The sequence below is a fragment of the Phyllostomus discolor genome, chromosome 5 (assembly GCF_004126475.2).
Source record: "Phyllostomus discolor isolate MPI-MPIP mPhyDis1 chromosome 5, mPhyDis1.pri.v3, whole genome shotgun sequence".
Lineage (NCBI taxonomy): Eukaryota > Metazoa > Chordata > Mammalia > Chiroptera > Phyllostomidae > Phyllostomus > Phyllostomus discolor.
The window spans coordinates 170,694,524-170,717,155 of NC_040907.2; the positions used below are offsets into that span (position 1 = coordinate 170,694,524).

Genomic DNA, 22,632 nt, shown 5'->3' on the forward strand with positions numbered 1-22,632 from the left:
CTCAGCCTAGGCCTGGGGGAGCAGGGGCCTCCCGGGGCAGGAAGAGCCTCGCGTGAGGGACAGGGGTGCTCTGCCACCCCCCAGGCACCCTCTCTGAACTGAAACGGAAACTCGCAGCTGTCACTGCTCTCGGCAGCCAGCGCCGGCTCCTGAGCTGCTCAGCACCACGGCCCCAGGGCGGCCTCCCCTTCCGCCGGGGACGGTGCACACCTTCCCCCGACCCCGCGCCCAGCCGCAGCAGAACGCAGGGGGCCATCGGGTGAGACATGGGCCAGTGAGGCCCGGCGGAGACCCGAGCCCGGGCCCCGGCTCCAAGGCTGCACAGACACCCGAGCTGGGGACACCCCGGGGTCCCCGTGCTCATAGAGACCCAAGTCCGGAGAGAGGCCTGTCCTGACCGCTGGTGAGGAGGAGACTGTGGCTGCCCATCGTGGCCTCGGGAAGAAGGGTCTGGTCAAGCACTCCAAAGACTCACACACCCACCCACCCACCCATCCATGTATCCATCCATCCGCCCACCCATCAACAAACCTGTACTAGTGGGGACCTGCACTCGGGGTCACCAGTGAAAACCTACCAGCCGATCGTGTCACAGTGACGGAAGCCCTCGGCCCCAGAGCCCTTGGCTGGTCACAGAGCTCTCACCTGCGAGAGCAGCCCGGGCCCTGGCTCTTTAAGGCCTGGAAGCACCAGGGTGGAGCGAGCTGGGAACAACACCTGGCCCACCCAGATAAGACGGGTGGCAAGCGCCTGGCACCAGCTCCCCACCCCCCCAACACAGGGATCTCTGCCCTCAGTCATATATGTGGTCATCCGGTCAGCTTATTAGGGTTCACCCCGAGCAGCCTGGGGCGCAGAGGTGAAGGACGCTGGCCTTGGCCCTCAGGAAGCTCACCGTCGCCCAGACAAACCCTTCCACGGCACAGAGGCTGGGACAGGAGGGGAGGTGACCCAGCCTGCAGGTGCCGGGGGCCAGGGCTGGCTTCCTCGGGGAAGCGCCGGGGCTGGTGCTCAAGGACCAGACGGAGCTCCCGGGGGGGGGGGGGGGGGGGGGGGCGGCGGGAAGTCCCTTGTCAGTGCCCCCACCTCCGTTCGAAACAATTCTCTTCCTGTCGGGACCAGGCGCCCTCCTGGACTCCAGTGCCTTGACCCCCACCCCACGGGCTCCGTTCACGCAGCGCTGAAAGCCCGCCCCAAAGCCACCGACGGAGAGCAGGTAAGAGAGCCCTGCGGGGTTCAGACGGGGGGAGCTGGGCTCAGCCAGTGCTGCAGGCCTGGCCTGCCGAGGTGGACAGCTCCAATGCCACGCAGGCACCCGGCACAGAGCGGGCACCCACTGGGGAACCACAGCCCCCACGCCAGCCGGGGGCCCACAGGCACCCAAACCAGGACCCGGCTGGGGAAAGCAGGAGAGCGAGGAGCCCACAGCGGCCTGTGTGCTGCGCCAGGTACAGGGGCCACCGAGCAGAGCTCGGGGCCGCGGGCAGCCGAGAGACACGGGCGGTGAACTGGCCCGCAGTCACGTCTTGGCTCGCCGGCCTTCCACGGAGCGGCGTGTTCCAGACAGAGGGCCAGCCCGGGCCCTCCCAGGGAAGGTGCGAGTGGGAGTGGGCACAGAGGGAAGCCACCACGCCGGCACGCAGGGCCCCGGGGCCTCCACCCACCCACTCGCTCGCTCGCTCGCTCAGCGAGGCCTCGGCTGTGTTGGCTGCAGACGGTTTCCCAGGGCGGCACAGACACACATGGAATGGGAGGGCTTCTCGCTCCCCTGCAGCCCCGCCCCACCCCCACCCCCTCTGCAGCAGCCTGACCAAGCCAGACTCCTACCTAGCCCTCCCCACCCCACCCTCCACCCCACCCCCGTGCCCTGGGCCTGGCCTCCCACGCTGCTCCTCTGCCTGCTGCCCCCCAGCCACTTCCCACAGCAACTGAGGAACACTCAGGCCGCCCCCTGGCCCTGCCGCCCACCGGACCCACGTGGGCCCGGCCCGGCGCCCTCACTCCCACCAGGTCCCCCGGGCTCACACACAGCTCGGCAGGACCAGCCAGCTCGATGCCACCCCGGGGCGTCTGTGGTGGGGTCCTTCCAGGGTGGGCTCTGGGTCCGTCCTGTCACGCGGCCCCCACTGTGGCCTTCCCTGGCCGCCGGCCTGGAAGGGCGCGCTCCTCACCCTGCGGGTCTCACACGGTCTCGTTTAGGGTCTAAGCCACGTACAGCAGCCCGTTTGTTTCCGGGCTTTCTCTCTGACCCCCGAGAGCTAAGCTTCGTGAGGCTGCTGTCTGGTCCCCGCACGGAGCAGGCACCACGAGCCCGTCCGCTGCCCGGCTGCCCTGGCCCCCTGTCAGCCCCGCCTCTTGCTCGTGCTGCATGTGCCCGGACTGGGAACTGAACCGGCGACCTCTGGTTCGCAGGCCAGCAATGGAAATGGACATTCACTGGGTGGACCTGCTGCCTCCCCCAATCCCTGGGCTCCTGCTAAGCCGAAATTCAGGGGAGGAGGGGCCAGAGTGCCAGACAGACAGAGTCAGGGGTGACCCTGGGCCAGCCCAGGCTCCCCAGGCAGCCTCGGACTCTGCACCCGAGGGCATGGTGAACCGGTGATGGCTCACGCTGAGTTTACAATGTGAGGGAACCCCTTCCCCAAGTCCACTGCTCTAGGGCATCTCCACCCCTGGGCCCTTCGTGGTGTGCGTGAAACTGCAGACTGGGGGTGCACCTGCTTCTTCCGCTAACGGCACCCCAACTCTCCACTAGGGCTCCGCCCTCCGCCACTGCACAGACTGTGGTGGGACCATGCCCGATCTCCCCCGGCGCGGGGTGGGCACAGGCCATGGGTGTGGCTGACCAGACGCTCCTGGGCCCGGGGCTCTGACGCCTGGGCCAGACCAGGGCCGGCTCACCGCGTGGGGACGCCCTCAGCCTGCCACGAGCGCCTGCTTCCAGAACACTCCGAGCTGCCCCATCCCTGCCCGTCCAGGGCTTCATCCCCCAACTCTTCTCCGGCCCTAGAGCCCTCCCCCAGAGCGCCAGAGAAATAGTTCTCTCTGGGTGCAAGTGAGCGGGAGAGGGTCTGGCACTCACAACGGGGGGACCCTGGCCATTTCCTACTGACCCTCAAGAGGCTAATGGTGAGTGGGCCACGGCTCGGTGGCCTGAGAAACTGTGGAAAGCGAGCGCTGAGCGGAGCCGTTCAGGACCTTGAGGGAAGATTTCTAGGTGAAGCCTGCTTAACCAGAAAGATGCTTACAGTGCGGTGCAGCTTTTTGTTGTTTTAAGTTTTATTTGTCTATTTTTAGAGGGGGGGGAAGGGAGGGAGGGAGAGAGAGAGAGAGAGAAACATCAGTGTGTGGTTGCCTCTCACGCACCACCTACCGGGGACCTGGCCCGCAACCCAGGCAGGTGCCCCGAGTGGGAATCGAACCGGTGACCCTTTGGTTCGCAGGCCAGCACTCGGTTCACTGAGCCACACGAGCCAGGGCTCGTTGGGTTTTGTTTTTTGTTTTGTTTTGTTCTGGTTTGGTTTTTTAAAATAAAATGCAGCTCTCTCTTCTTTCTTCTCCTTTTTCCTCTTCGTGACCATCAGCTCAGTCAAACCGGTGTGTGTGTGTGTGTGTGTGTGTGTGTGCGTGTGTGTGCATGTGTGTGCGTGTGCATGGAGAACGTCCGTCAGGGCAAACACGAGAAACGCTGACTGGCGGGACGGTGGCAACTCTCAGGGCAACCCCGAGGCCTGGCACGGCCGCGGGCTGACAACCCCCCCGGGGCGCGCGGCAGCCACACAGACAAGAGGAAGAGACGGGCTCAGAGGCCCCACCTCGCCTTCCGGGCCCTGTCTGAGGCCGGGCCGGCGGCATGCAGGCCGGGACACATCACACCCCCGACAGCTCCCCGGGGAGTCGGGCCCCAGGGAGGCGCTGACCACGGGCAGGCTCCCCCGGGCTCCAGGTCGCCCCGGACAGTTTCATTCCCTGTCTCTCCGGTGCAGGATACACGCTCACCGCCTGTGCCGCTCTGCAGCCAGCCGCTCTCCACCCCTCGGACCCACGCGCCCGCCGCGGGAAGGAAGAAGGGGACGGAGGAAGGGCCGACCGCTCCTGGGCTCCTGGACGGGCCCCACACCCCTCCATGAGCACAGAGATGGGTCTGCGGTGACCCGGGACAACGAGCACGGGCCCCTCCCCCCAGTAGTTCCCCCAGGGTGAAGCCTGCCCCAGGGCAGGGCCTGGTCTCTGTGAGATTCCTTAGGCCACCAGAGAAGATTCTGGAATCAGCTCTTGTGGGGGCGGGCGGGGGTGGGGGGAGGCAAAGGCTGCCAATCCCACTGAGACCTGGGGAGCCGAGTCTCTGACAACACCCCGACTTCAATAAAGACTCAGTTCAGGTCTCTCTCCAGCGAGGAGCCACCTCGCGCAGAAAGGGCCATCGCCACGCTTCGCCCCCCCTTCCTCCTGCCGGTCACTGCTCCCTCCTCCCGACGCGGTGTCACGGGGAACCACCATGCCGTACAGACGCTCGCACCCCGACACCCTCCAGGGGAAGGAGCAGAGCACCATGGCCTCTGCAATGGAACTCGGGGAGCCGCGGCGGCGGCGGCGGCGGGAAGCAGAAGGGACAGCCAGGCCCCGGAAGAAAAGAGAAGCTGAGAACGGGGCTGAGCCCCTGGGTGAAGGGTGCAAATGGAGATGCTAAAGGCGCCCCGCCTCCCCACACTGGGGGTTCGCCCAGCACAGGTGGGCCCCTCAGTGTCCTGGCCTGCTGGAGGCGAAAGGCATCAGAGTGCCTCACTGCCTCGGATCCTGCACTTCTGGGTTCGGACTTCCTGGCCGCTGGCCGGCCAGGACCCTGGCTGGGGCGGCTGACCCCTATGCCAGCACCAGGTCACGGGAAGTATGAAGACCCTCGGAGCCCAGAGGTCTGGGTGCCAGGCCTGCCACGGCTGCTGATCCTTTCAACTGAGCCAGCCGCTCAGCCCTGATGTCCTCATCGGACAAGCACAGGATGGAGGACCTGCCCCACAAACCAGGGGGGTGCTGTTGTGGGAAAGACATGAGGCTGGGGAAAGTGGGGCCGCCGGGAGCACACCCCGCCCCGGCGCCCTCTGGCCTCCAGGCCTCCAGGCCTCCGAGGGGGCCGGCAGGGAGGCTTGCAGGGCGGAGGTGGCCGGGCCTGGCTGGGGAAGACGGTCCCTCCGGAGCCGGAGCCGGAGAGCAGCCCTGGGCCTGCGCGTGGGCGTGCGGGAAGGAGCTGAGGGAACGCTGTCCCCGAGGTCAAACGTCTGGGCGGCCTGCCAGCGGCAGCAGCTAATGTTAGAACGCTCGAAGGAAGGGCCGGCCACCGGGCAGGGGAAGGCGGCGAAGGCGGCGGCAGCTGAGTGGGGGAAAGGGGAACCGAGCGCAGTCCCCGCCGCCTGTTGTGCAAGCGGGCCGGGGGCACCTCGGCGCCTGGGGCCGCCTCTCTCGGGGGACACGCGAAAGTCGGAGCACCCGGCAGCCCCTTCTGCTGTTTTCCTTCGCCTCTCCCAGGAGTGGGGAGGGCACGTGGCTGCCAGCACTCAGCTTTTAGACAATGGAGACCAAGAGCCGTGGAACAGGCTCCTAGGAGGGCCGGGAGGGGGCCGGCCAGGCCTGGGGGTGGGGGGAGGGGTGGGGGGGTGCCTGCAGGCCTCTCCTCGCCCAGCTTTCTGAGGCCCCCCCCAGTGGCCCCCCCAGCGGCCCCAAGGCAACTCGCACCAGCAGTGTGTGACTCCGTCTCCTCACGGATGCGGCTCTGGGACCCGCTCCCACAATTCCGAAGTGGCCCGCGGTGATTCGCACCCCGATTTTCACCCTTGAACCCCCACTCCTGCGATCTTCTCAGTCTCGCTAGGAAACAGGAGGGGAAAGCCTTTCCCTCTCCCCCGCTGGCATCTCGATGGCGTCTAGTGAGGAAGATGTCGCCGGCTTAGGCAGCTGAAGCAAAGCCCCTGCAAACTTCCTCTCCAGCTTGCGGGGCCCTCAGGGCAAATTCTCCCATCGTTTAGCTCCTGCTCCGCCCGCTGGATGCTATCACTGGGCTGGGACGATCTGGGTCCTTCTCAGCCTATTGGGCTCCTGCCTCCCCCAGGGGCCTGGCAGAGTCCTGGGAGGCTGCAGCCTCAGGGGATGGGCGGGGGGTGTATGTGGAGGTCCCGGGTGCAGGACACTTGGGTCTGGACTCGAAGGCAGAGTCCTGGCACCCTGCTCATGGGCTGTGTGACCTGCTCCCCCCCCCCACTGCCGTCCCCTGGGCCCTCAGAGCCCCGGGTTCCTGTCTATGTAACTGGGTAGAGAGAGACGTGCCCCTGCCCCTCAGCGGGGAGGAGGGAGGCTCCCGGGCACACAGGGAGACTCAGGGAGACCAGACCTCTACCAGTGCCGCTCAGACCACGCCCCCGCTTCCAGGCTGCCGGATGCAGCCTCGCTCCCCGCCCGCACTGCGCTCGCACGGGCGCTGCACGGGCAGAACCGGGCCGTGCCCCGGGCTGCGGCCAACGACTGTGACACGCCAACACACGGACCACGAGAGCCCCTCTCCAGAGGGGGCCACTGCCCACAGCTGACCTGCCCAGATGTCTGGGGGATGAGGGGATGGAAGAGGAGGATGGGGGGCTCCGAGTTCTGGGCTGGGAGGCCGTGGGCCTGGAACAGCCAGCGACTTCCCAAGAAAGGGAGAAAGCGAGACCCTGGCTCACCGGGCAGCAGGAGCACGCACACAGAGCCCCGCTGGAGGCCCGCCTACTCCCTCTGATTTTCCTTCCTGTTCTTCTTGGAGGAGGTGAGTGTCCCTCCCCTCGGTAGGGCCAAGAGGCTGCGATCCTCCTGGCAAGGAGCTCAGACCGTGTCCATCTGAAGAGCAGCTCAGCTGACCTTGGGCCCACGTGCCCTGGAACCAGCTCCACGGCCAACCCCAGCCAGCCCTGAGACGGGACCAAGTCCACCGGCAGCCGCTGAGGCCGCCAGCACAGCTGGAGCTGGGCAGAGACCCTCCCCTGGGACCTCCAGAAGGCCTTCAGTCTGAAGACAGTGCCTTCCCCGTCAGAGCCACACCCGATGCGTTCTTGAGATTCAGCAGAAAAACACCCCACCGGTAACGGTGCCGGACAACAGAGCCGCCTCAGCCAAGAACCTGAGCACCCGCCGGAGAGGCACCAACACAACGGCAAGCTCAAAAGGAGTGGCACCGTGGGAACCCACGTGCATCCGTTCCTCCTGCACATGTCCACCTGCCACGGGCTAGACCCGGGCACTAGGCACTGGGCCTGCAGCAACAAGCAAAAGAGGCAAGACGCCCACATTCTAGTGCAGAAGTCATGCGATACACAAGATCCAATGTCAGGAAGCACTTCAAAGGGAAGGGAGACAGGGAAAGGGGACTGAAAGTGTGTGTGCTGGGGGGAGGCGAGGGTGGCAGCGGAACTAAGTATTAGGCCAACGGGCCAGAGAACAAAGGAAGGGAGGGAGAGTCCTGCTAGGGGGGGAGTCTCCCAGGCCATGGAACACGTGCAAAGGCCCTGGGGCAGGTCTGTGCCTGTGCGAGGAGCCGGTACAGTCTGTGCAGAGTGCATGGGGTGGGGGTGGGGTGGCAGAGTGCGAGGGCCCTTCCTGAATGGGACGCCCGTGGAAGGTTCCGGGCAGAGGAGGGGCAGATCTGGCCGTGTTCCCTCTGGCTGCTGGGTGGGGGACCTGCTGAGGGAGCCAGAAGCAAGGGACCAGTTCCCACCAGAACCTTGGCGAGAGCGGACAGCAGCAGTGTCTGGGATGCTGAGCGGGGTCTAATCACAGACGTACGTCACACGCAGGCCGGACAGGTGGCGTGACTCATCTCTGTGCGATTCATCCGGCCCAGCGCCTGACACACCCCAGGTGCTCTGTCAAGGCCTGTGGGGTGGACGCAGGTCTGGGGGCTCCTGCCAGGGCCCCGCCCGCCCCCTCTCAGCCCGGCTGCTGGCGAGCGACAAAGGACGGAGCCACGAGGGTGCCAGTGGGGGCGCCAGGAGGGGTGCTGGGTGACGTGACCCTGGACAGTGGGCTCCCCACTGACCCCAGACCTGCAGGGAGTCCGGGAGGCTCCCCCACCCACAAAGCCCCTCCACAGGAGTGCTTCTGGCTGAGCGGGACCCCCTCCACTGCTCCTGCAGGGGGCAGCCCGCTCGCTCCCGAGGGGCCGGGGCTGCAGCAGGCCGGAGCCCGAGTTGTGCTCCCTCTGACCTCGGACGACCACTCGTCTGCCTCTCCAGCCCGGCCCACCGGGCCGTCTGTTCAGAGGACAACTCTGGCGGAGGGCGGCTGTCACCACGGCCCACCGCGCTGGCCACCAGACTGCGCCTTCTCTCTCCACCGTCTCTCACGCTACCCATTCCTCCGGCAGCCGCCTGTGGCCTGCACCGCCCTGTGGAGGGATGGCCTTATCTCGGGCCCCACTCGGGCGGGCGCCACCCCCCTTACCGGGCGGAGACCAGCAGGAACATGGCAGCGGGACCACGCTCGCTTGGTGTTAGGGACCAGGGGCTGCCCACCCCGCCTCCCTCACCAGAGGGCTCCGGCCTGGGCCCGGCTACTTCCTCCTCGCAAGTATTGTCCTCGCCCGGGCTCCGGCTTCCTCTGCCCCCACCCCGCCCGGCTGGCAGCGCCCTGCAGAGCTCCCCTCTCGGGCACGCCAGACTCGGTCTGCCAGGCCTGCACGCCCCCCGAGTGCTCCGTCCACAGCCCCAGCGGGACACCGGGCCTCCAGAGGGTCACCAGGGAAACCGAGCCCACGCGGTGCTTACCAGCTCAGAGTCGAAGGTCCTGCGTGCCACGGCGTCGGCGCCCAGGTCGTCGAGGCTTTTCCTGAGGATCATCACCATGGTAAGGGCCTCAGCGGCGGGGCTCCGCCCCAGGGTGGGCACGAGCCATCTTCCGTGGGGCGGGCTCGGGCAGAGGCACCTCCCAGGTGACCGGTGTCAGCAGAAACGGCTCCCCATCGGCCCCCCGCCTCAGGGTGGGGCCACGGCAGGAAACGGTCAAGTGTGGTCAGCTCCCTGGGAAGACAAAAAAAGGAAGGCCGAGGGATCAGGACGGGGGAAGACCAGGGCCCGCCCCCCGGCTGCAGGGCAGACACCTTCTTGGAATCCCCTCGGCGGGTCCCTAAAGCCAACGCCCCGACGGGTATACAGATGGCTCTCGGTGCAGCCAGTGGAAGCCTCACCTTTGAGTGACACCTTTAAGACGTGTCTCAGGGTGTCCCATCTGCTATTCCCCAAGTGTGACCAAGTCGTGTGACACCTTACACTGAGCTGGCTTTAGAGACAGCTTCCGTGTCACCCCACCCCAGGCTGAGGGTCACACCTGCGCCACGCCTGCCGCGGGCTCTCGGGCCGCCCGCTGGCAGCAGGGGACCCGCAGTCTGAGAGGTGGCCGGTCTTCTCCACCAAGCAACGAACGGAAGCCCCCGGGACACTCAGGAGGGCCCCCTGAAAAGCAGCACCTAAGGTAACCCCCATCCTGGGAAGGACCACGTTTCCACAGCGACGCGCCGGCAACCCCGGGGGCCTCTGCAGCCTCGTCCCTTCCCCGGGATGAGGCAAAGCAGGTCGCAGCCCACTCAGGGCCCACCTGTGCACAATGCTCCGAGCTCCTGGCAGTCACGGGGTCCCCGCCCCCCCACACGTCACCACTCCGCACAGCCCACCACACGCCCTCGCCGCCTCTCCAGTGCCGCCGAGCAAACACCAGGTTGAACAGGTCACGCCTCACCAGCGAGCGACCTTTCCTGACGCTACCCCCCATCCCACCCCCTGCAGTGCCGCCTCCAAAGGAAGTCCCACGGTCACCGGCAACCCGGTGCTCACCACCCAGAAGCACAAAACAGGGACGATAACAGCAGTCAACACACAGAGAGGAACCCCTCGTCTGCGGTTAGAAACGAGCTGCTCGGTGCAGGAACGTGTTTCAGAACCCGCGGCTCCGTGTGAAAATTAATTGCGCCCTGGTATTTACTCGCCGTCCAGGTTGTAAATCATATTTTCCTGTTTACTCCGATCAGACTTTTACAGTGGGTGTTACTGACACTGCTCAGCGGCGGGCCAGCTGGCGAGCCTGGGACAATTACCTTCTACTGTTCTTCGAAAACAAGGTTCACCCGAAGTGCAGGAGCAGGGAAGGGAGGAGGGAAATCGATACACTGTCAAAGTCCGGGGCCGCTGGGGAAGGGAGGCTGCCGGCCCCAGCAGGAGACCCTGCGGCTCCGACACCGCCTGGAGACAGAGGTGGCGCGTTCTGACCGAAAGGGGTCTGCTCAAGGAGGGACCCTCAGACCGCTCCTCTGAGCTCTGGCCGGACGGCCCAGCCAGAAATGCCCGCCAGGCCCTGGACGCTTGGCTCGGGAGCAAGCCGGGACACACCAAGCGGGGGAGAGCCCAGCGGCGTGCTCACGGGCCGCCCCTTCAAAGGGACCCTTCGTGCCGCCTTGGGGGCAGAAGCGAGGCCTGATGGTGGCCGTCTTCTTCTGGGTGCAACCTCAATTCCGTTCCGGGGCAGCCCGGGGCCCTGGAGGCGCCCTGCCTGTCGGCCGTCGCCTTCCTCCCGAGGGGGACACACGCCTGCACTGGGCTCCCAGCTCTTGAGATGCATTGCGCAAGCGACCTTTGCCAAGTTACCTCCTTTCTGAGCCTCAGTTTCCCTCTCTGTGAATCTGTGGCGGCCTCGGAAGATCACCGTACCCCACGGCAGCAGAACCCAAGCCCTGGCTGACCGAGAGGCCCTGGCTCACTGGAGGGAATGTCCGGTACACCACCACAACTGTCCCCCTTCATGGGGGAGCCGGTGGGGCCCGACCCTTTCTCAGCAACCAATGCCCAGGCAGCTGTCCTCTCAACATTTTCCAAGGGACACTCCATCCAATTTTTTAAAAAGCTACCCATCAAGAAGGGACTGGCTGTCTCGTGGCCCATCCCTCTGGCGAATCGGGAGGTGGCCAGGACGAAGGATGCTGCTGAAGTCTGTCTCCATGGAAACAGGTTAGCCCAGCTGATCTGGCTGACGCAGCCGATGCAGCCGACGCAGCCGCCAGGCACCAAGTGCAAAGCAGGCCAGAGGCGTCCTGACTCCTGAAGCCCTGTCCCGGCTGGAGCCCCCGCAGGGCGCCAGGGCTCGCAGAGACAGCAGGGGGGGTGAATACCGGAGCCCCCGGGAACCGGGTGGGTGGGTGGGCAGCCCACACAGCAGACACTGAAAGGAAAGACGAGGTCCAGGGCACTCGCAGCCCTCGGGGTCACACAGGCGGGCGGGGCAGGGGGCACTGGCACACAGTCCTGGGCAGGTGCCTCTACACAGCGGCCAGGGACACACAGCACGGCCTGTGTGGGGACCTCAGGTGTGGGACAGCCTGGACACCCACCCACGGGGACGGGTTACTTGAATCACAGCGCAGTCCCGTGCGGGAACACTGGGTCGTCTTCACCACAGCCCTAACGGTACAGAAACGAGCGCCCCCCCCCCCCCCCGCCCCCCGCCAGAGAGGCTGACGTGGAAACGGCGAGAGAGGGGGCAGCACGGTCCCTCCGCCGGGGCGGCCTCGGGGAGGGGCCGTGGCTCCGGAGCAGGGGAGGCCTTCCGTGCCGTTTGAACATTCCATCCTGTGCACGAGAGACCTTTCGGACTGAAGAGAAAGTAAACCAGGTCTCAACAGGAAGGGAAGAGGCACCTGGGCAGAAGGGAGAGTGTGAGCGAAGCGAGGCGGCCTGCCCTGTCCAGGTGTGGGGGACAGTGTGGGGGACAGTGGCCCAGTGGTGGCTGGAGCCCAGGGGCCGTGGAGAGCAGGCAGCAGCAGGACGAGGAGCTGGAAAGAGTCAAACCGGACGTGTGTGGAATTAGACTTCACTGTAGCAATATCCGAAATGGGCCGGGCATGTTCTGGGACTCGAATCCAGACCAGTACAGCCTGGTGCGGTCTGGAATTCTCCAGGACTCCTCTGACCTGTGGCACGGGCCTGGCCAAGTTCACTGGGGGGAACGTTGGTGTCCATGCAGGGACCTGGAGTCCAGGCTGAGAACTGGGCTGGGGGCTCCTCGGGGAGAAGCCAGGGGCTTGGCCTCGGAAGGGACAGCTGGGTGCACAGCTCTGCCCGAAGTAAAAGGGAGGCGAAGGCCTCCTGAGGCCACCGCAGGGGCGCAGACCCTGCTCTGGCCTGGTGGGCTTTTCTCTTAACGCGTGCCAAGAGCAGCTTCTATCTATTGAGCACCTACTGTATACCAGGTGCTTTGCACACGTCGGCTGCGTGACAGGTTCCGTTACCGCTATTTTCCAAATGAGTGAGCTGGTGTTTGAAGCCGGGACCAGCTGCCAGGCCTGTGCTCCCCGCCGGTGTCCCCCCTGCAGCAGAGCCCCTGCCCCCACCTGCCTTTCCGTCCCAAACTCGCCCTTTCAAGGCTGTGCCGGGACACGACCCCAGCAAGTGCCCTCCTTGGATTCCATGCCAGGGGAACGCACACTCCCACCCCGAAGCAGCAACCCACTCATGAACGTCCCTCACAGCCTCGCTCCTGTGGGTCCATCCCGGCCAGGGACGCACCACGGGGTCCCTCACCGGGCGAGCGCCCCAACTGCTCTGTACACCGCCAACATGCCACCGAAGGGGAGTCACCAAGGCCGAAGGGGGAAGCCCGGTCGCCAAAGGTGAGTGAGTGCACGAAGCCATTTACATAATACTCTTGAAATGATAAAATTATAGAAATGAAAACTAGACTTGTGGTTGCTGCAGGGGAGGGTGGGGGGAGGGTGGGGGAGAGGCTGAAAAGGAGGGCTCCTCGGTGACGGTGTTCTGTGTCCAGGCTACGTCACCGTCCCTTTCCTGCTGTGACGGTTCTGCCAGATGGAGCTGCGGAGCAAAACCAAGCGAACGGTACGTACACAGGGTTTCTCTCCCTCATTTGACAACCACATGTGAATTGCCGACGATCGTGAAATTTAAAACTTAGATCAAGGAAGCCCATTTGATCTGTACATTTGTCAAAAAAAGCACAAAACCCAACACCAGGAGCGAGCTGCACTGTATATAAACATAAAACCTTCTGAACAGAAGCCGCGTGGCTCCCACTGCCTGCACCAAGGACCGCGGGCAAGGCGGGGCGGGAACACGTGCTATCAGGTGGGGCAGCCCTGGCTTTCACCTTCGACAAGTCTCTGGACCTCAGTCTCCTTGTCTTTCCAGTGAAAGGGGTCACAACGCCTTTGCCCCGGGCACGCCTGGAAGGTGCAGCACGACCGCATGTGTAAGAGCGGCAGGGAGAGGACCCCGTCAGGAACACCCGCCCCACCCCCCACCCCGGTGAGCATGCAGCCACTGGGGTCAGCACTTCCGGCCATCTGTGTCACCCCCACCTGTCTCCCACAGGCTCCTTGACCTCTGTTCAAATCTCGTGCTGCCACTCCCCGGGCCCCGCATTTGTTCCCACCTGTCCACTGAGACTCCCAGTCCAGGGCTCATGGCAGACAGACGGCCCCCGCCCCGCCCCACTCGCACCTGCAGGGCCTGCCCGTCCACGGGCGAAGAGCTCGGGAAGGGCAGAGGCCCGGTCTCTTCCGAGGAACACAGGCTCTCTGGCCCCGCCCCCAGGAGCCTCCACGCGGTGACTCCTCTTCCCCTCCTCATGGAAGGAGGAAGGGGCCAAGTCAGACTTTCCACTGACCCGTGATCCCACTTCCCCGACCACGGGGCTGCAGATGTGGTGGCAGAGGGCCCCGGCCACCCTGCAAACCCTTACCTCAAGACTGCATCTGCCCAAGGACACCCCTGAGCTCCTCAGTACTGTGCCCAGCGCCAGGCCTGCAGGGTAGGAGGGGACCCAGAGCAACACTGCCTGCGGTCAGCAAGAGACCCCAGACCCAGTGCACGGCACCCAGCTCCAGGGCCACCTCCGCCCCCACACCCCCCACAGCACACTTCTGCCTGCCGCCTCCCTGAGCACCCACTGGGGGCCAGCTCTTCCCGTTTCACCAACCACCTCACGTTCCTACAAACAGGACTTGCTGTTGGGCTCGCTCTCGGGCACGCTCTCAGGAGTGTTCCCGTTGTCCAGATAAGAAAGCTGAGGCTCCAAGAAAATAAAATAAACTCAGCGTTTGCCCGAGACCCTACAGCAAGCAGGGGCGGGGGCAGGATCTGAATCCAGGTCTGCCCCCAGGCCACTCTCTTGGACACCACAGGGGCGGGGGGACGGCTCTGCTCTCTTGCACGAGTCAGCCCTTCCCGCCGTGAAACTCTGCCTTTTGTCCTGCAGTCTCCAAGGTGCTTGGGTCCGTTTGCGACCCTTGAACCCAGCTGTGTGACAGCACGCTGGTCAGACTCTCAGCTCGTGGCAAACGGGAACCCTGCCCAGTGCCTGCCCGGCGCACCAGGACATGCAAAGCACTGTCTGCAACACCCCGTCACGCTGGAGCGGGGGAAAGCGGTGCAGACGCCAGCCGTGCTGGGAGGCCCCCAGGCAGGGAGGCTGCAGCAGTCACCACTGCTCTAGTGGCAGTGACTGTCTCACCACCCGGAACACAGCACTCAGAGCGCAACCTAGCCGCGACCCCGGCCGCTGACAGCGACTTTCCTGATGGCCTCCGCAAGCCCCTCCTCCCAGAGCTCCCATTTCCATGTCGTTAAGCAAAGGAAATGGGACGGACGGACGCAGAGATTCCGCAAGGTCTGCGGGAAGGCCGCGTGCGCTCCTCAACCCGCCTGGCTTCCGCCGGCGCGACAGAAGCGGCCGGTCCGCAGGCAGGGTCCGGAGGCAAACCCGTGGACCTCTGGGGGAGTAAGTGCATGTCTCGGCGTCCATGCTGCCTCTGCCAGAGCCGGTGACGGGCCAACAGAGGTCGCAGGCAAGGTCACCTCTGCCTGTCGTTCTCACAACTCAGGCACCCGGGCTGAAAGGACAGCAGGTACAAGCTGTCCGGGAACATTGACGGGAGCCTGTCCTCTCCCAGACCGGGCTGCTCTCGGGAAGAGTCTGCCGTGTCCACAAGAGGACGTGCTCGGGGGGGGGGGGGGGGGGTGCGTGTGCCAGATGGCACCTGAGCACCCAAACCAACCCCCCGGCCCCAGCCCAGTCCTCGGTCCGCCCAAACAGCCGCCGACAGAAACCACAGGCCCCACCACCTTCACACACGGTCAGGAAACAGAGACTCAAGAAACCTCGGCAGCGGACACCCCGCACACCCAGGACGCACTCAACACGAGGCGTCGCTGATGCAAGGAAACTCCGGGACAGAGGCAGTATCCAGGAGGAAAAAATATATACATTTTAAAACCGTTTTCTTAGTATCTTCTTGGTGTGTCCCCACTGAAATAGCAGGTGGCGCAGAGTATACCTCTTAACAGAATGTGAATGACATCACCATAGCAACAGTGCCATGGCAACAGAGCTTACGGCATCTGAGCATCCCTACAGGTGGGCACCACTGCCGTCCCATTTTACAGAGGGGCAACTGAGGCCCGAGCCGACCGGTGATGAAGGGTAAAACAAGGACTCAAAACTGCATGTGCTGAACTCTGAAGTCTTTGTCTCAACCCTTCGACTCCGGGACCTGCAAACGCCAACACCATTATCCTCTATTTGATTTCTCAGGTCCACTGACCACATGAAGAGACAACACAGGTTTGCAAATACCCCTGCTCCACACAGCTCCTCCCAAGGCCCCCCAGGCAGCTCGAGAACCCTCTGGAACTCAACGCTGAAACGCCACCCTTGGGGTCCCACCGCAGGCAGAGGGAGGGTGCCTTGGAGAAGGTGGGCGTGGGGCACGTCACAGCTTTCACCCCTCACCTCACGGCTGGGCAGCAGGGGGACCCCTCCCAGGACAGCCGGGGCTCCCAGCCAGAGGCAGGGTTGGGTGGGGGGAGGACGCAGCCTGTGCTGGCTTCTCGCTCACCAGCAGGCACCTGTGGCCGGCCGGCCAGTCACCCGGGGCCTCCGCCTCCGACCCCACCTGCGCAGTCTGGGGGTGGACCTGCCTGCGTCTGCCTCTGCACTCGGCACAGGGTCCGCCACAGCGGCGGGAGCCTGCTCGACATCTGTCCGCCGAGTCGGTAACAAACCAGGAAGAGCAGGGTCATCCACATCCAGAAGCCACACTTCCAGTCCCCGCTCAGTCCCCGCTCAGTCCCCGCTCAGTCCCTGCAAGCTGGGGGCCCCGGGCGAGCTGGATAACCTTGCTAGGCTCTCTCTCTCCCTGTGCAATGTGTGAGATGTTACCCCTGCTCTGCCAGCTCAGGTGCAAGGTAAGGAGGGAGGTACGGCTCTCCAAGGTGGGGGCACCTACGAAACGCCCCTAGATGTCCTGCTGTCCTTAGGGGAGCACAGGTCTGAGCGGACAGCAGCCCCCCAAAGGCTTGTGAACTGGCCGGCAGAGATCACATGTTCCAGCCGGGTAGGGGCTGGGCAGCTGGGGACAGGGGACAGGCTGTGTGCACTTTCCAGGGGACCGGCTCCTGTGGCTGCCAGGCACTCAAACCCGGGACCGACTCCCATGCTCCCTGGGGATCCCGTCTGCAGGTGACAGGCGAGGAAACTAGGCTCAGAGAGGCTGAGCGACCTGACTAGAGCCGCACGGCTGGCAGGTACCGCTGGCCCCAGAGCAAGGTGTGTCCTGGAGGAGTTTTCTCCAGGGACTAGGCGACCATCCCTCCCCCGGCCCGGTCCTTCGGGTGATCAAAGGCCACCAAGCACCCACCTTTGGGGAAGGACCAGCAGTCCCGTGACCTGGCTAGAACGGGACTCACCCTGTGCCCTTGGCCGACCGAGTGGCCCAGCCTCCCTCATGAGACTGTCTTAATGGAGGGGAAAACACAACAGTGAAACCAGCTGCCGGGCCGAACGGGGACTCTGCTCTCCGGGACGTCACACAGTCACTGTCACAGTGTCGGGGGGTTTTCTGCTGGGTTTTTTTTTTTTTTTTAAGCCGATAACATGTCGAGAGGAGGGGGAGGAACGACACCACTCAGGGACAGAAAGCGTTGCGACCCGGAGCCAAGACAAACCCGAACACGGGAACAAGGCAGCCCACGCTGCTTCTGGAAAGGGAAGCCAGCCGCGTGCGTGACCTGCCGGGAGCTCGTTCACCAGCGGGAAGCGCGGACGGGCGAGCTTCCTCTGAGCCCTCCCGTCACGCTCACGCCCGTGCCTGTCATTTTAACCCTCCCAACGGCACGGGAGAGGAGCGGGCGGTGGCCCGGGATGTGCTGAGCAGACTCCAAAGGCAGGAAACGAGGCCTGGGTGGGCTGGGGAGGGGAGAGGTGGTACTCACGGAGAGCCGCACGCCACACCGCGCCTCCTCCATGCTGGGGCGGGCGCGGGGCAGGATGGGGGAGACGCGGGGAGGGGCCCAGAGATAATCGACTGAAACATAAGCCACTTAGCCTAAGACGACCATGACCTGTTCTTCGGTCAGACCTATTTACAAGCACAGTGAAAACACAAAACAAAACAAAACAAAACAAAACCAAAACAGGGAGGTGGAAAAAAGTCCAAAACAAAAGCCAGAATGGAGAAGCCCACGCCAGGGGAAGTGTGGCCGGTGCAAAGACAGATGACTCAGGAACCATGGGTGCTGGGCCTCAGTTTCCTCACCTGTCAAACGGGAGGCTGGGCCAGACAAGCTCGGTGTCAGACGAGTGGGCCACATGCAGGCTGCGGGCTTTTCAGCAAGGCCTCTGCCCCCCTCAGCCTCATGACGTGCTAATGAGAACCTGAGTGGGCGTGAGACCCGACGTGGACCTGGAGGTGCTATGTGAGGGGGGAGGAAGGAGGCCAGGAGCTGACGGCTGTCCCGGTGGGTGGGGTGTGCAGGTCGGCCTCCCGCTTCTGCTCCAACCTGACCTGCAGGACTCAAGGTCCCAGGAAACCGGCCAACAGCCAAGGCCAAATCCTCCCCCTCCCCTGCCCGAGACATCAGACATCAAGAGCCTCAACTGTGACCACGTGAGGGGCAGGCGATGACGAGGAGAGAGGTGGGGACGCAGAACCAGCCCCCCCTCGTACGTATCTGTGGGGTGGAAACGAGGGTTGCTGCACACATGCATTGTCCCAGCTCACCCCTGAGCACGCAGGGCACCCTGACGTCTCTCAACGATACCCAGCACCCTGTGTGAAGGGCCACCTTGGAGCACCAGGAGGTCAGTCACCCTCCAGCCTCCCTGCCTCCGTCTCCCACCTCCTGCATGAAGAACATCGTCTCCCTCATCTGAAGGCTGACGGGCTCATGGGGCCCACGGCCAGCCACGGTCTCGCCCTTCCGCGAGGCTGTCAGGGGCAGCCTGCACAGGAGGCACGCGCAGCCCTCCCACGAGCGCAGCTCCAGGGGCCGGAGGTCAGGGGGAAGCACTACGGGTCATCCGGGCCGGCCGCACATCAGCACTGCCCCCGCAGAACCCCCCCGGAGCTGGCACTCAGCACACAGTGGGGAGGGCAGCGACCTGTCCATCTCAGGGGCCTGGGGGCTGGCGGCACAAAACACACCACGAGTATCCCACTGGGACACCGGAGGGGTTCTTTAAGGACTGCTGAGTACACAAGGGCCACCGAGCTTCCCACGTGCCTGCCGCCCACTCGGGGGTCACACGCTGCCCTCGGCTCCCACCCCAGGGCTTCCCCCTCCTGAGCCGAACAGGTCTCCTAACCCCCCTTACAGAGTCCGGGGCAGCGACAGATCGGGCAGGCTCACCGCCTCCTGTTCTCCCCGCCCTGTGTTCGAGAACACCCTCACCTGCCAAAGCAGCTCTTCCGAAAGAGCTATTTTAGCTCTCCAGCTGCCTGGCAGGTGGGTGCGAATGACAGGGAACCTCTGAACTCCCTGGCACCTCTCGGGCAGATCCCCAAAGCCAGCTCCCCGTACCTCCCAGGGCCTACCGGGAAGACAAGGTCAGACCCCGCCGGCCACGGGCAGCAGCCCTGCGGAGGGAGCCACGGCGTGTGTGTGTGACAGCAGCCGCCTGTCCGCAGCCACTGCGCCAGACTCTCCAGCCGGAGGAAGAGGCTCCCGGGAGAAGGGCTTCCCTGGGCCGCTCGTTCAAAGCAGAAAGCCCGGCCTTCTGCTCGGAGTCACTCGGGACTGGCCGCGGCATCAGAGCAGGCAGCTCGGGGGAGCAGCTGCTTCGTGGGCCTTGAGCTCCTTTTTTATTTTCTGGCAGGCGGGGAGGCGCGGGGAGGCGCGGGGAGGGAGCGGCACCTCCTCTCCCGCCTGCCGACGTCTCCACTTCCTTCTGCGCGCTCTGGGCACGACAGCCCGGCCTCCTGGGCGCGAGCAGAGACCTCGGGGGAGACAGAGGAAATGACACGGCCAACCAGACTCCCACCGGCCGACGGGAACGGCACCTCAGCAGCCCTGCTGAGCGCTTCCAGAGCCTTCCGCGGGTCTCACAACAGCTCACGGTGAGCCTCAGGGGGCCGTGAGAGCGTGCACTGGGCTTCCCCAGGTGAGCAGGCCACGTTCCGGAACGGGCGGGCCCCGGGACAATCACCGTCCACTCCACCGTGTGTCCACAACACACCCCGAAGCGCCCGGGGTGAGCTGTCCGACACGCCGGCTGCTCCTGGGTTGCCACGTTCTTGCCATCATCATCGTCAGCATCGCCCGGGGGGGGCCATCGGAACCGGGTTTGGGTCCAGGCGCGCTCCGCTGTCCGGAAGCGCGTTTCGCCAAGTCAGCAGCGAAAACCTCTGCTGCGGCCAGGCCTCGGAGCGCGGCCCAAGCCCAGCGACGGGCCGGCCAGGGGCCTGCTCTGCGGGACGGCTCCACGTCAACCCTCCGCCAGAAGTGCAGGCAGACTGTCAACACCCCCAGAATTAAAATAACAATAATAACACTGTTTCCTTTTTTAAAGATGCCAGAAGGAGTAAGGGGACGGGATCAGAATGGATGCAGGTTAACGGTACTGGACAGGCCGGCGTCCGGGCACCAAACCCAAGTGCAGGCGAGCTCGGGGAGCAGCGGCAGCAGCCTGCCGTCCCCACCCAGCCCGGGGGGGGGATGTGGCTGTACTCACTCAAGCCACGAGCCCCCCACCAGGGCTCGCTCCGCGCCTGCTGCGATGCCGGCGGGGGCGAAGACGGAAACCTCCATGCGCCCCAGGCCTCCCCCGAAGGCAGTGAAAATCACCACGCTGATGCACGAGTGGAATAGGAAAAAAAACCAAATGCAGGACGAGGCAGGGCACCGTCTCAAACCAGATGGCAGGGCGCTGTCCCTGGGCCTTCGGAGGGTGGGACACTGGCCTCCTAGTGGGGCCTCCCCCTCCCCCACACACCGCAGCAGTCCTCCGCCCGCAGCAATGGTCAGTGAAGCCACACGACACTCACCAGAGCCCGGATGTTCGTGCGGTAAAGCCCGGCGTGTGCCGGAGCCGGCGCCCACGTCCACGGGCACCCCCACTCGGGGCTGGCAAAGCCGTTCTGCAGCTTCCCGGCCGTGGTCTGGCCTTGCCCGGCAGCTGCGGGCGGCCAGAGGGTCACAGCATCTGGTGCGGGTGCCCGAGAGGCAGTCTCCCTGAGCGCTGCGGGCCACTCCCCGGGGCCAGCCGCACTCTGCGAGCCCACCGCGGGCTCCCTTCCGCAGAGGGGCTGGCAAAGCAGTGACCGTTTCTCCCCAGCACTCTCAGAGAACCCACTTAGAAGTCAATTGCCTTCCACGAAGAGGAGCAAGCCAGCCTCTAGGGAGACGAACGCAAAGCGCAACTTGGAACCGATTCTACTGCCGCCTTTCCCCGCCGCCCCTCGCGCTGGGTAAGCCTCGAATGCCGACTCAACCTGCCTTCTGGGCGGTCCTGCCCGTGCGCAGAAAAACGTGCACCTCTGGCCTGGCCCCCACGGGACGCAACCTCAGTGCCTTCCAGAAGGGACAGGATCCCCAAGGGGCCAGGCCTCCACGCAGAGGACCGAGTGCAGCTTTGCAAAAGGCTGGGAGCCCCGCACACACCGACAGGAAGCCCCCTTCCAGCCCAGGTGACGTGAGGAGCCGAGACCAGAGCGGCAGGCCCCGTCGGCTCCCACCAGGCAAAGCTACGTGACAACTGCCGTCACAACGCAGCTGTGGAAGGACACAAAAGAAACTTGGCGTCCGCGGTCTCCCAGGAAGTGGGCGGCTGAGAACAGAGGCGAGAGGAGACGCTTCGAGGAATATCATTTTGCACGTTTTGAAATTGAAGGGATGACCTATGCAAAGAAATATGCAAATTTTTAAAAATCAGATCGATAGGGGTTCCTCCAGAGAGGGGAGGAGGTGTCCCCAGGGGCCCGGGATGGGGGCAGGCGGGCTCTGCACGGCTGCATCTGCACCGTGTGCTGCTCCAGGCCTCCAGGCCTCTGAGGCTCATGCTGGTCCCACCGACCAGAGCTTCCTCTCCGCTTCCCCTGTGCCCTCGCCGCCTCCTCGGCCCCACCAGCCTGTCACCTCTTCCAGGAAGGCCTTGCCCACACCACGGAGTGCGAACCCACACAAGCCTGGAATGAACCGGCGGTGTGTCTCTCTCCCCCATGGCCTGTGCGTGAGCTTCTAGGAGGGCACCAGCCCACCCTCAGTCCCCTGCGCCCCCAGGAGCTGGCGCGGAGAGCTGCCCAGGAAACGTTTACTGGACCAGAAATACACACGGGGGCGGGTCCGGACTTCCCTGGAGCTGAAAGCTACCGAAACCTCGCCGGCTCGTGGGGTTTCCCACCACTATCAACAAGGTGCTGTCAACACTAATTCAGAGCATAGCACCTCCGGGGCCGCGGAAGGGCTGGGCTCAGAGCTGTCTGGGTTCCCTGGAATCCGTGGTCACGCAGAGCCCCGTGTCCGACAGCGCTCACACCTCCTGCAAACCTGTGAACACCCGTCAGAGCCTCCCAGGCGCCCTTCTCGCACCAGATCCCGGAAAAACCTCGGCCCCGGCCCTTCCCCAGGGCTCTGCTCTCCAGGCTCTGCTTTCAGGAGACAGCCTGCCCCCCCAACCCCCGCAGTCAGGGCCTCTGAGAGGCAGCACCCCTGTGGGCCAGCACCTCCCCCTACTCCACCCCGGGAACGAGGAGGAGGCCTGAGGTCCCGAGAGGCTGCCCGGTGGGCACCGAGGGTGGAGGGTCAGGGTGGTCCCAGAGAAGTCGGATGCGCTCCTACACAAAGGGTATTTTCTAGGGATCTTGGCCAGACAGGCAAAGCCTGGGCTATGCTGCTCTTTCCCCATCGTTGCTTCGTGGAGTCACAGTCCCGTCCCAAGCCTGACGGTCCCTGCGCTGGCTGCGCCGGCACTGAGGGAGGGAGGAAGGCGGTGGCTCAGTCAAGTCTACACTGGCCACCAAGGTTCCAGCAGGCACAGCGTACAGCGCCACAGGGCCAGGACAGGATGAACGTTGCTGGACGGGGCACTGAGCTGTAACCCCATGTCCAGGAGGTGAAGACATCTGGAGACAGGTCCCCGAGGAGGTGGCCTGAGTGAGGCCTTAACAGGCAGGTGCAAGTTCAACAGCCAGAGACAGGGAGAGGGCATCCCAAGAGGAAGCCGAGAAGGGCGGTGTCGGACACCCAGCAGGCAGGGGGCCTCGCGCTGAGAGCCCCTTCCCAGCCTACGACCCAAGGAACCCCACGTTACCCAAATGGGCGCACGTCCAGCTCAGGC

At 64.7% G+C, this 22,632-nt stretch overlaps 1 protein-coding gene across 1 annotated transcript in view; it reads right to left on the reverse strand.

Moving 5' to 3' along the window:
- The window catches only part of FAM53B (family with sequence similarity 53 member B), a 94,040-nt gene that overhangs the window by 53,018 nt on the left and 18,390 nt on the right, over positions 1 to 22,632 (reverse strand). The window contains exon 2 of the mRNA XM_028513103.2: positions 8,787 to 9,038. Within this exon, the coding sequence (XP_028368904.1) occupies positions 8,787 to 8,864 (78 nt within the window). The 5' untranslated portion in view covers positions 8,865 to 9,038. The remainder of the gene's footprint in view (positions 1 to 8,786; positions 9,039 to 22,632) is intronic.